Consider the following 13,653-nt stretch of genomic DNA (forward strand, 5'->3'; position numbering starts at 1 on the left):
GCAGACGATTCTTGAAGGTTAGTTTCCAGCAGAATATAATTGTCTGACAGACAGAAATAGTATCAAACTAACAGGTATTAAATAAAAAATGAAATTGACTGCATTGTATGTAAACTAGCGAGTGAATTTGGAGTCGCATTCATTTTGAGGCAATGTTCACCTTAATGACAGTTACAGTTATCTTAATATATTTTTTGATTTTTTTAAGTTCTGTAAAAATCTCGTTTAAACTCATTCAGTTCGAGAGTAATATTTTTAGTGGGTTGATTGTGCATTTCACCGTTGTTCCTGAAATACTCAATTTTAAAATGTCATTCAAAAATATCATTCCTTTGAACTGTTCCGATCATGTACATTACGAAATTTTCTAAGAAAGTAAAAAAAAATCAATTGCATTTCGTTTAATTTGACGTTGAATTACTTTTGAAACTTGACATTCGTGCCTGAAAAAATGTCCGCCGACAAGCTGTATCCATGTATGTAACGATTGTTTTTGTTGTGTTTAAAATGAAGTTTGTATTAAGATTTTGATCATTGCTGGTAAAGCGATAGCAACTAATTTAGCTGATTTGATCGATGTCAATATTAACTTATATTAGTATTCTGTTGCATGTTTTCGCTTTCGAAATAGTCAATAGAGTTCGCATATATTTATGATGTAAGAAAAATCAAAGTAATTGATCGTTTCAATTGTCAGTCATATTTTAATTGTATTTCAGCTAAAATGATAAATAAGTGAAATGTAAGAGTGCTCGTAAAAAATTATTGATGTGTTTTATTAAATTAAATGGTTTCTCTCGTAGTACGAAAAAGAAATAGTTTAAAAATGCTTGTAAGTTTAATACGATGTTTTTATATAATTTTGAATCAAATTTGAAAATCGAATTATTTTCCTCAAAGTAAGTAAAAATGTTTGGTCAAAATGTAATTAATTTTCATATTTATTATCTAAATATGAATATTGAACAATTGATGGTCCGTTTGAAAAAATTTTCATTTATTGTTGAAAACGTAACTGTATTTACTATTTGATCATCGGAAATTCAGTTGATATTTATTTCAATCAGGCGTGGATCCTTATTTCCCCAGTATTTTGTGACTATGATGTAAAAAAAAAAGAAAGTACCCTATTCTAGTCATTGTAACTGATACTTAAGAAATTTAAACCTAAAATTCGACCTAGGTAAGAAAAGAATCCGTAAAATTTCTGTGATTTGCAAATCTATGATAAGACTTATGTTTAATATTGCAGCATTCTTTCAAAACATCTTCATATTATTAAGCACTGAGCCCTGTGGCAAAATTTTATTTTGCTTTCTGTGACACATTTTCTGGACTTAATTACTTTCTGCAAGAATGCTCCGTGAAGTGAAAAATGAACTAATAGACAAACTTAAGTGCAATTCATTTCAAAAGTGAAAAATTTGTTTATGTATTAACAAATTTTGCACAACTTCTTGTTTAAGTAAATTCATAAAAAAGTAAAAAGCATTAAAACTCAGTATCAGGGCTTCCAACAGATTTTCAGTTTTCGCTAGAGAAAAAATAGGGACCTTGAGCTAACTCTATATGGTTAAAAATATTAATACCATGGTAACAACAATTGGTAAGTGGAGAAAAAAATCAAATCTAACCAAAAGCAATGTAAATTATTATGCTAATTTATGTAATGCTAATGTAAATTATTATGTTATAGTAGGGGGTGATTGCTTTAACAGAGATGCTACTCTCATATTTAAGTTTTCAGTCTTCATCTCTAAGCACTTATCTAGTTCTTAATACCAGAAAAATACAAAGATGCAACATCTATTCATTATTCAAAGAAATAAGATCCGAAGAAAATTTTTTTTAAAAATTAAAATTTGCATTACAGTTCGGGGGAAAAACCCTTCCCCGAAGAAAAAAAAATATTAATTTGAATTTTTTACATCTGAGATTCAAATTATGTTTTTCGCAGTCACGAGTTGCGACAGGGCCCTACTCATTGGGGGCTATTGTTTCTAGAAACTAGACCTCAAGATTCAGAAAAATTTCAAGTCTCAAAAAATTTGGTGGCCACCAGTTTTTCGGGTTTTGAAAACAGCGCTCTAGTACAAAAATGGGGGGGGGGGGGGGGTAGGGATTTCTGTATTTTTTGAAACAAATATTATGAAAGTGATGCTAAAGGAATGCTAACAAGAAATATAAATTATATTAATCAAGGAAATGTAAGAGGCATTGGGTGAAGGTTGGGAGCTCCTGAAGCAAATGATTCATTCCACCCATTTTAAAGTTTCATAAGAAAAAAAAATCATTAAACCAAAAATAAAGTAGTGTACACAGTGAAAAAAAAAGTATTTCCCATAACAACAACAACAAATTCCTTTAAAATCTTCTTGTAAATCATTGAAAACACCATGGTAGTAAAAATCAACATGCACTTTTCAGGTAACTAGTTTAATGAAAAGAATTAACTGTAAGAAAATTAGCACGAAGGGAATCGAAAAAATATTAGATAAACATATGATTTGATTTTTTTGAATAATTAAGATTTTTTTTTTTTTTGGCATAAAAATAATTAACTACAAACCTCCTCCAGTAATATAAAATTTGGCATTTACCAAGAATATATTTCCAAAAAAAAAAAATTCTTTTTGCATTATTTGAACTAAGGGTATGACCAACATGGCGACTATGTTCTATATGCAGCATCTCCATGTTAGGATGACTATGAAGGGAAAACGATCAAAGGACTGGCTATTTGGATTATATTTTAATCTGATGCGATTGCAGATTAAAAAATTACAACAGTTATTCGAATAAATAGAAACTAGCCCCCGTTGTTTAAACGATTTTCAATGGAACGTATTCCTAATCGATTGCGAGTATAAGCGTCCACATCACAGCAGAAATATAAGATATAGTTTATAGAAATATAGTAATAGTTTTTTTTCTTTCTATTTTTAATGATATATAGGATTTTTAATGAAATATATTATTTATGGGACAACATGGAACATTGTTTATGGCAAAGGAATGATAAAACGGGGCGCACAGGGGGGGGGGGGGGGGGGGCTTTCTGCGGTCAAAAACAAGTTGCCTTTTCAAGTTTTAAATTAAATAATTTGTCTTCCTATTTTGACGATTTTTTCAGAATAAAGGCTGTTTGAGTTAATTGGGAATCAAATAGGATCGGAACGACCTTCGAGGGTTTATGTAAAAAAACATACAATATGTTTTTTTTTTTTTTCACTTTTAAAGAGCCGAAATTTGCAAAATATTTTCATACTTTAGAACAAGATTTAAAGCAAAACATAAAACTGTTTTAGAAAAAGATCAATAAATAATCCTTAAAAAATTACAATTAAGACAAAATAGTCAGTTTTTAGCACATAAGCGTCTAAATCAATTAGAATTAAAAAAAATGTTCTGAAGATAAAATTTTGCATTTTTCCAGAAAATAATTACGAATTACCCTGGAAAAAAGGGCACATTTTGCGTTGTTATCAATAGTTTGCACTGCAATGAACATCCAATGCCATTTTCGGAAACTTAGGCTCTTAAAAAGTCTTGTGTACCATCTTGGAATGACCAAATATGGCGGCTACGACAAAAATTAAGAAATAATTTTTTGAATTTGTGGCGTGAAAATAATTTAAAAATAATAAATCTTCGTGAAACTACAATTCAGTTGAAAAGTTTTTAGCACATTTGCGTCCAAGGCAATGAGGTTAAGATTAAGTTTTAAGAACAAAATTTTTCATTTCTCAAGAAAATTACATATTCAAAATAAATTTTAAGAAAAAAAAACAAGTTGCAGCACATTTTGCATTGTTTTCATTAGTTTGCAGTTAAAGAAAACATCCAATTCTGCTTTGTTTTTTGGAAACATAGACATTTAAGCATCGTGTCTACTTCCATCTTGTAAAAGACCAAAAATGGCGACTATGTTTCATTCGTAGCTGAAAAGACTTTTCTATTAAAAAACGATTTTCCCAATTGACCCTACCATCCGCAGGCTTGTGCTTTAGATGCAGGAAAATGTTTTTCTCCCGTTAAATTTGTGCATAATTCCTGTTCACCCTAGGAATTTTTTTCTTTGGAACTATTGAAGGGCAAAAATGGCTTCCGAGGTCCTTTTTTATTTTATTGCCAGCGTCATTTTGCCTCAAAACTTTTTTTTTTTCAGGAAACATCGATAAAAACGAAGATTAGAACTCAAGGTACAAAATTCCCTGGGAAAAAAATTGCAAAAAAAAAAAAAAAAATTTGGGTTGCAAAATTTGAAATTTCCCTGACATTTTTAACTATGTCGTTTTCCATGACAATTCCAGGTTCTCCGGAGCGTGCGAACCCCGTTTAATAACCGTATTTTCCTGTGCATTATCCGCGGGCGGCCTATAATCTGCAGGTTCTAAAATGGACCTGAAGAAAAAAAAGTTTCGCATAATCGGAGGCGGTGTAAAAAAAAATAAATTTAATATACCATTTGAGCAACTAAACGTGAAAAGGTAATTACTTTGAAGAAATAATCAAAATTAATCTGAAATATAATCTAAAATACAATGATTTCTTCTTAAAATCAAGATTATAGTACGCTAATTACTTGAAAAACAAAGAGTCAAGACAAAGGAGCAAATGCTCTAATCTTGAGCATTTTTTGCGGATTTATTAGATTACGAATAAAATACAATCCTCATTGTTTCTAATAAATAATTGATAATTTTTTTTTTAAATGAACAATATAATCAAATTATATAATAATTATAATAATACATAATTCTAATAATTGTTTGTATAAATCATATGGAAAGTAAGTGGATTTTTCATTTTGTGCAATTTTTTCCGCCTCCATGAGTTTTTTAGAAAAAGGTGAACAAAATAACAACCCTGTTTAAGGGGGAGGCATCCTTGGTATTTTAATGGAATGTGAAAGCACTTATTTTTCTGAGGCTTTATTTTCTCGGAAGCTGGTCGCAATTGTGAAAATTCAAACCTTGTCAAATATTTTGACTCTGTTTGTATAATCTGCTTTCGGTTCTGTTCATATGCTATTTGCAAAATTTTCAGCTAGCCATATCACCAATATTTTCCTTTTTACAAAAATGAGTGCTTTTACAGTATTTGCTGCTAGAAATAAGTACTTCAGTTACTCCTTGAATTTAAGCTGTATAAGAAATACAGTTAAGCCCGTGTAATGGATTAGCCAGCCAAAAACTATTCTAATAAGCGAGAAATTCCATTAACCGGTGTCAAAATGACAAATTACAACTGTTTAGTGCATTGAAAGTTAAATTAAACGGGATATTCTTTTAATCAATATTCCAGTAAACGGACTTGACTGTACTATTTTATTTAGTAATGTTGCTGACGAAATTGCTAACTTGATATCTCACTTTATCTGTAAATATTATATCTAATGCATTGGTTTGTTTGTAAATTTTAGATGGATTGCCTCTCAGCCATCGAAGTTTAAGTCTTCCAACTGAATATGATTACCATCAAGCAATGGCACAGCATGCAGCTGCAGTTTCTGCTGGTAATAGCAGTGGTATACATCCTGCAATGGCCCAAATTCCTATGATGCCCACTGGCTTAAATCTTAGTATGAATTCTGGAAACCATTCATTGCAAAGTTCAATGCAATCAAATGTTGGAAACTCTCATCATATGAGCCATGTTGGCAATACTTCTGGAGGTGGAAAAACTAAAACAAAGAAGCTTAAAGTGAACAAAGATGGTGTACCTGCTCCAAAACGTGCCACTACTGCTTACATTAATTTTACGCAGTGGTATAGAGAAGAACAAAAGCGAAATGGACGACAAATACCAAAAGTATGGTTTAAAACATTACTTAGTTCCTTATTATGCAAAATATGTCTTCTATAGGATTAAGTTCATTTTAAAACAAAGTTATTTTTAATTGTCTTTTCTGTGTTGCAAATGCACATATTTCATGAATTTATCCTTATACTAAAAACTAAAAGCTCATTATCAAAAAGGAATGGAAGATATATACTCTTCCACATTGTATGTCCTTCTGTGAGGGCTGATTTATTTTGCTGCATTTGAAAATGTTCATGAGGCAAACTGAGGAACCTGTTGTCATTAAAGGATTTAAAATACTGCACTGCTAAGCAATAATATGAAACAGTCAGACCTTAAAAAAAGTTACTTAGTGAAAGTAACTGTTTTTAGGGTACTTTGAGCCATGTTGTTGACTTGTGCCACTTTAATTTTTTTAGTTTTTTAACATAAAATAATAATAACAATAATAAAGACAACTAGAAAGCCCAGTGCTGCAATCTCCTTCTGGCTCAAAGTTGTCCAGAAGGACAACTATATTAAATATGTATAACCAGAATTTAATGTTTTGATTTTTGAGGAATATCAGGGCTCATAAGTAACACAGAGGTCTGCTTGTCTGAGATTACAGAAATATCTATCTGACCAGTAGAATATAACTTTAGTGATCCCTGAGACCAGTGAAATTTTATTCCTATTCTCCTTTAAAAAAATTTAAGCAATCATTTTTTGAAAGTGTCATGAGAAAATTTGCACATTCATTTAGTTTTTAGGTTTTCTTTACAAGAAAACTAGATTTGGAAATTTCTTCAACATATTTTTTTTTTGCCTTGATAAGTCGTTCTTCCAAAAAGGCAATAAGTTCCAATCATCTTCTGCACATGCTTTAAAATTTTGAACTCTAATATCTCCTTGAGTTTTGATCTCAAATGTTTCCAACTTTTTGTGTTGGAATATTTTTTTTAATGGAGATTATTTCATTAAACATTAGTTGTTAGGGGACCTAGAGTCCTCATAGTAAGTTAGATTTTGTATTTCTTCGCTAATTTTCTTTTTTGCTTCAAACTTTCAATATCTGAACTCTGCACCTGATTTTTCAATTTTTGCAATTAGAAATATGCATCTAGGACTAATGGTTGCAAAAATGAAGGTCTTTGCAGGTCGAGGACACCCTGTTTATATATACTAAATATATATTGCAAATGACCAACAATAGACATTTTATTTTTACTTCCTTTTTCAAAAAAGGAAGTATTGTATTCGCGAAAAAATTTTCACTCAAAAATTGGCCTTAATTTCCATTTTTCTCACCCCGGAATGAATGTTGAGTCTTTTTTTCAACCCGACCACACGTGGATATATGCCTAGGAACCTACAGACACCCAAAATATAAATTTTGACAACCCCCGAGTTAATTACAAAGAATTTTCTCGTGACGTCTGTATGTACGTATGTATGTGTGTAAGTATCTCGCATAATTCAAAAACGGTATGCCCTCGAAAGTTGAAATTTGTTATGTAGACTCCTAGTGGGGCCTAGTTGTGCACCTTCCCTTTTGGTTGCATTTGGATGATCCTAAGGGGTTCTTTTGCCCCTTTTTGGGGAGAAATCATTATTAATTTCAATGTAAACTCAAGTGGTGTTATAATTTCTCGGACACTTGGCGATATATCGCCAGTCTTTTGGTCACCATGTTTTGTCGCCAACTTGGCGACAAATGTTGCAATGTTTTTTTTTTAAATTTTTTTTTATTGGTTTCAATATGGCCGCCGTTGGTGATATTTAGAGAGTAAATAATTGAATCACATTAAAATTGCCAATAATGTTGAAATGACATTAAATTGGAGTAAAAGGAAGTCATGTGATGCATACATCTGCTCGTTTAAGTATAGGATCCATTCCATGACAAACCATCTCGGGCCGTTCCACTGTCGCATGTGGGACAAAAAGTGCTTAAATTTCATAAACCTTTTGTCATATCTCTTAATATTTTAATCAAACAGGGGTAAGCATTTTTTAAAATCTTTACATTTGATATGAAGAATTGCTTATGAATTAGTTAATATCTTTACTATATTAACTTAGTAATGGTAAAAGAAATTCTAGATTTTGAGAACAAAGATTCCAATTTAAAGGAAACATATGAAGAATTCTTCCATAAATCTCGTGTGTTACTCCTCATGAGTGTTACTTGTTACAGGTAAGATTCATAATAAGGGAGTAACAATCATGATAAGAGACCCAAATAATGAGAAGATCCAAAGTTATAGATATTGTATTAGGGGAAGATGAGGGCACCTTGGGACACTATAAATTTGAGCTTCAATTTTGTAAACAGAAATTAGTTCTCTTAGGACATCATCAATCACAGCAGGATCTACTCTTCAGTGTATTTTGAAATTTCTCACATGAACAGGAAAAGACTGATTTCATATTCTTTGTTTTGAAAGGTTCAGAGTTACATTAATAGGTGGTTTTATTATTAAAAATTTCAAGTAGGAAATGAAATAATTTCAATCAGAGCATGTGGGGATTAAAACATGTCCTTTCATAATAATTTTGAAGTTAAAAAATGTATTGTGCTGCTAAGTCTAACCTTTAAAAAGTTGGTACATGATAACAATCTTAAGTGGGGCAGGTTGGGACACTCCCAAAATGCTCCACCAATGTACAGTACTGAAAAAGTCTTTCAATGTACTTAATAAATCTGATGAGTTTAAATGAACTAAAATTGAGAATATAGCTACTGTTTTACAGAAAATTGAATTTTCTTTCTAGGAAAAGTATTAAAACATTAAAACAACAGAAACGGTAAGATTTAGAAAAGAAAATAGGAAGTTCCCTGCTGTTGATGTCTCTGTTGTTGAAACAGCAGCAGAAAATGTTATTAGTAATACGATTTTGACTATTTAAGATGACAATTATAAGGATTATTGCTGTTGTCCCGGGACAGGTTGGGACATTGTAATGTCTTTTTAATTTTTTTTATGAAAATTTAATTTGATAAAATAATGGAGTAAAAATAATTTAAATTGAAGCAAATATGTCTAAATTGCATGTTCAGCTAAGTTTGCTGAAAATTGGTTTGAAAATAATTTTTTTAAAAATCATTATCTTAAAAGTGTTCCAAGGTGCTCCACCTTCCCCTACCTTTAACTCATACCTTTATCAAAGGATATATTTGTTCTTACTTACATAGTAAAATTTTCATTTATAAAAAAAATAGGAGTGAGCACTTACACAAAGCTAATGTTTGCACAAATAAGATTCATGTGCGTTTTTTAGAATAAAATCTAATTCTTAAGAAAAGGTATTCTTTTTAACACCATATTTTATCTTTTTAACAACATATTTTAGAGGAATTACAGCCAAAACTCTACAATAAATTATTTAATGAGTCCATTCTCATGAGTTCTTACCATCTCTCATGAGTGTTACTATAGCTAAAATTTAGGATTTGTATTAATAAACTTTGCCTTTAATCTTTAAAAATTGGTTTTAATATTGAAATTTTTTAGCTATTCATGGTAATTGCAATGAAAACATTTGATATTTTATTTAATATGTTTTTATCATATATTTTACCCTTTATTTAGGAAACAAAGTAACATTCATGAGAGCTATCAAAATACTTAAAACTTCTTAAATAAAGCTATATTTAGACCATTTTTACTTATTGCTGAGTATTTAAGCTATTTTTATCTGGATTTGTTACATTATTTATTTTTAGCGAAGAAATTACAGAATGTTTTATAAAGGTAACACTCATGAGAAAAACGGTGACTTGCCCAAGACATTTTTTTGGAATTTCTAAAATATAAGCTAATTAACTCACCAATAGCCACCTAGTTATGGTTTAGGAAGCTATAAGGAATTTATACCAAGGAAAGTTTTAATATTTAGAACAACAAAAATTTTCTAATTGTTTCGAACCCAAACTTTTGGGTGATTTTCAAATGCATTGAGACATGCAATTGAAAATCACCCAAATTTTTGATGCATTTTTGTTTATTTATCCAAAATTTTCCAGTGGAACCATGGAGAGATCAGCAGTTACATAAATGATGTCAGATACTTTTTGTTGTAATTTTTGCTAAAATTTTTTAGCAATTACTGTAACTTGCTGATCGCTTCCTGGTCCATCCCCAAAAGTTTTTGGATGTACTCATTAAAACACATTAAAAATCCTATTTTTTTTTTCAAAAATTTCAAAGAACATTACCTCAAAATATTTTTAGTTTTAAGATTTGAAATTTTTTCTCCATTGAAGTAAATAAATTACATAACAAATTCAAGTGCATGTAATTGTCTTTAAAATGTGTTAATATTCAGCTTGGTAGCTTCCATAAAACTTGAGTTATAGGGCGATTTCACGGAAAACTAATTTGGTCCCGCACATGACGTCTCGTATACTTCATTAGAAATAATAAGTTAAAAGGATAATAAGCAATTTTTTTTCTGCTTTACAAATTACAAACATATGTGTGGTTCCTTAAGAAAAATATTTTCATTACCTTTTAATATTATTACTTTTTAATGAAATATATGAACCGTCAATGCGTGACGAGATGACTACTTTTTCGTGGAATGGCCCAACAAATTTTTTTTTCAACAGTTTATTCTATTATTTCTTAACAAATGAGATTTGTTTTTTTTTACGTTGGAATCTTTGCTTTCAAAATGTAATTTATTTTGTCATTGCTACATAAAAAGAGCAAAAATATTAACTCATTCATACAGTGAGTTACAAGAAGTTGAATTTGGGTGTCCAGCACGTGATGCATGCAAATAAAATTTTAAAAATCAAAATTATTTAATACAAATATAACTGTGTTAAGAGTACGTTTGTATCAAATGTCAATATTAAAAATTTTGCTTATCCTTGTTTAATAAAAATATTAAGAGATATGACAAAATGTTAGTGAAATTTAAGTGTCTGGTTGTCCCGCATGTGATGGTGGAATGGCCCTATACCTTTTTAAAGCACTGTTGGCAAGTAAAGTAAAGTGCTTTTTAACAAATTTCGTATTAATTATTCATTATTTAAAAGTGATAGATTTTTTTTTGTGTGTAGGCATTTAGAATGTCAAATAACAGATTTCTGAACATTTCATGAAAGGTCAGGTTAAGAATTTTCTTTTGGTTGATTCTACTAGGAAATGGTCTATGATCAATAAATGCATTATTTAAAACTTATAGCAAACATATATGAGTAATTTTTCTTTTCAAATCAATTTCGCTAATGGCAAGTATGAAAAAATCAAATTCATATTTTTTACCGATAGAATCATTGAATATTTTCCTTAAGAGAAATTCAAAGTTTGCTGAAAAAAAAATTATGCAAAAAAGGGTAGACCAGTAGCCTACTCAAAAACTTTTTTGTACTGAAACCAGTTTAGGAGCTCGAGTATACTTTTGTCTAAGAAACTGGAATGAATGAATCCTTAAAAACATTACCTAATGCAAACGCTAGAATAAAAGTCTTATAAATATGTAATGGTTTTCAAAATTTTCAAAATTTTTATTAATATATTTTTGAATTTTGTGTGTATGTTACGTCGGTCTCATTTGAAGTCAAAAAAGCTGAAAGCAGGGAAAAGTCTTTGATGATGGGGCTCCCAGTTTTTAGTTTTTTTTTCATTGATTTTTTTTATTTAAATATTTTGATTTAGAATTGTTTTCAGCTGAAATATCAGAAGTTGAAAAGTTCATTAAAAATTCAGTAAATTGTATTTCTATAAACTTCTGGTTACAAGTTTTGAGCAAAGCATGTTTTATGAGTTTTATCTTTATTTTTTTTATTATTTTTTTTCTTATTCATTTTATCATTTATCTATCTATATTTGTGTGTGATTTTGTTAATTGTTTGTCTGAAGATTGGAGAATTTGGGAAGGAATGTGCTGGAAAATGGAACAATATGTCAGGTGAAGAGAAGCAACCGTTTTTGGAGGTTGCTGCAAGAGACAGGGAAAGATACAGAAAAGAGGTTAGTAAAAGTAGTTATCATTTATTTCATTCTCCAACCTTTTTCCTTTTTTGCATCTGTATATTAAAAGTGATTACAATGATTCTGGTTTTGTTATTGAAAATTTATATGTTTTCTGATTTTAGATGGCTATATTCAAACCTGCTCGCGACGTCAATAAGCCAAAAAGACCCGGTACAGCTTTTATGCTCTTTATGGCTGATTTGCGTAAGGAGATGGCAGGCAAAGAACCAGAAGGGGGCGTTGCTGCTCTTGCAAAGTTAGGTACGTGTTTCATGTGTATTTTTTATGGTGTTATAGGGAAGGGGGACTGGACGCTAGTGAGACCAAAGACTTTTAGTGCAGATTAAAATATTTCAGTGAAAGAAAAAGGAACTATTGTGGCTATTTTGAAGAGTTGACGACTATTTTGGCCAAAATTTAGGCAAAAACAGCTATTTTGTAAGAAATGGCTATTATTTCAGCCTGAAAGCGAGTAAAATGTAAAAAATATGATGGATGTTAAAAAAAAAGGCTTCAGCTTCAAGTTTCATCCGCCGAACTTCTCTAACTTGGGTCTCATTCGTCTCAAATCATGCGAAAAATTGCCAAATGGCCTAGCAAGACCTTATTTATTGTCAAGGATAAGTGAAACAGCCCTTTTTTTTTCTCCTGGCACCTTCAGGCACCCAATGCATATTTCTTGCCAACAAGAATAACGATAATAATCTCCTGAAGGCTGATATGGTGACAATTCATATATATCATTAAAAAGTAGTAATTTTAAAAATGACAAGGGTAATGACGAAATTTTTTACAAAAGAAATCACACACAAGTTTGTAATTTGCTAAGCAGAAAAAATTTGTTCATTAATGTTTTAAAGTTATTTTTTATGAAATATATGAGGTGTCACATGTGGGACAAAATGACCGTTTTCTTAGGAATAGTCCATATTTATTTTGGTATGTTGATTGGCAATTATTAACCTTGTATTGTACCTTTTACTCCCTGAAGGAAGTAGCTTAGATTTCAAACAAATGAAATTAATTTCATTTTAAAAATTGCTGATTCAATAGCAAACACAAAGTTTAAAGGGGATATAGACAACTTTTTCAGATATTTAAGATTACTCTTGATCATTAATATCTGGCAACTGTAGGGTCAGGTGGGATAAAATGGGTATAAAATCAGCCTACTTATAAATTTTCACTCGTACTTTTGTCGAAATATTTCGTTTCTAATTTTTTTTCTTTTATATATACGTTGCATATGTTGAGATTAGAATTAAATGATTTTCTCACATTGTTTGATGCAAAGGGTGAAAAGGTTGTGAGAGAAGTGTTCATGACTATATGTTTTGCATACCAATTTTATCCGCAAGTGAAAATGGGTAACCTGTGAGGTAAAATTTGTATGAAAGTCTAAGAGATGATAAAAAAGCATACTATTTGTTCAGTGCAGTGTGATAGTATGGACTTCAGAGTTAGTTAACAGGATTTAACTATTTAATTAAAAAAAATAGTGCAAACAGTAAATTTTACAAAATATTAATTGGGTCATACCATGTCAAATCAACCAAAAAAAAAATTATTTTCAAATTCACCATCTCAGATTTTCATGTAAACTTCAGGGATTATACTGTTTGACATTCTAAATTCAGATCTACTTTTAAAAAAATTAATCTGTTTTGGTTAATGAGTTATTAATCTTTTAAATCAGTAAAAAAAAACATGTTTTTTTTTTTACTCATCTGTTGCGCTTAAAAATGCTACAATTTTAGTTGTATGGGGTCAATACAGTTGGTTAATAGCTCATTTTAAAGAGAATTGCATGAGCTTTAATTTGACATGCAACTTGCATATTTTTCTTGCCTTTTTATTTTTGTTTAATTTTTTAAATTTA

At 30.1% G+C, this 13,653-nt stretch overlaps 1 protein-coding gene across 1 annotated transcript in view; it reads left to right on the forward strand.

Annotated features, from left to right (window-relative positions):
• The first annotated feature begins 296 nt into the window (after positions 1–296).
• The window catches only part of LOC129218231 (high mobility group protein DSP1-like), a 33,997-nt gene continuing 20,640 nt past the window's right edge, over positions 297–13,653 (forward strand). Inside the window, exons 1-4 of the mRNA XM_054852455.1 lie at positions 297–476; positions 5,426–5,814; positions 11,661–11,771; positions 11,897–12,035. Of these exons, the coding sequence (XP_054708430.1) occupies positions 452–476; positions 5,426–5,814; positions 11,661–11,771; positions 11,897–12,035 (664 nt within the window). The 5' untranslated portion in view covers positions 297–451. The remainder of the gene's footprint in view (positions 477–5,425; positions 5,815–11,660; positions 11,772–11,896; positions 12,036–13,653) is intronic.

The sequence above is a fragment of the Uloborus diversus genome, chromosome 3 (genome assembly GCF_026930045.1).
Source record: "Uloborus diversus isolate 005 chromosome 3, Udiv.v.3.1, whole genome shotgun sequence".
In the NCBI taxonomy this organism is placed as follows: Eukaryota; Metazoa; Arthropoda; class Arachnida; order Araneae; family Uloboridae; genus Uloborus; species Uloborus diversus.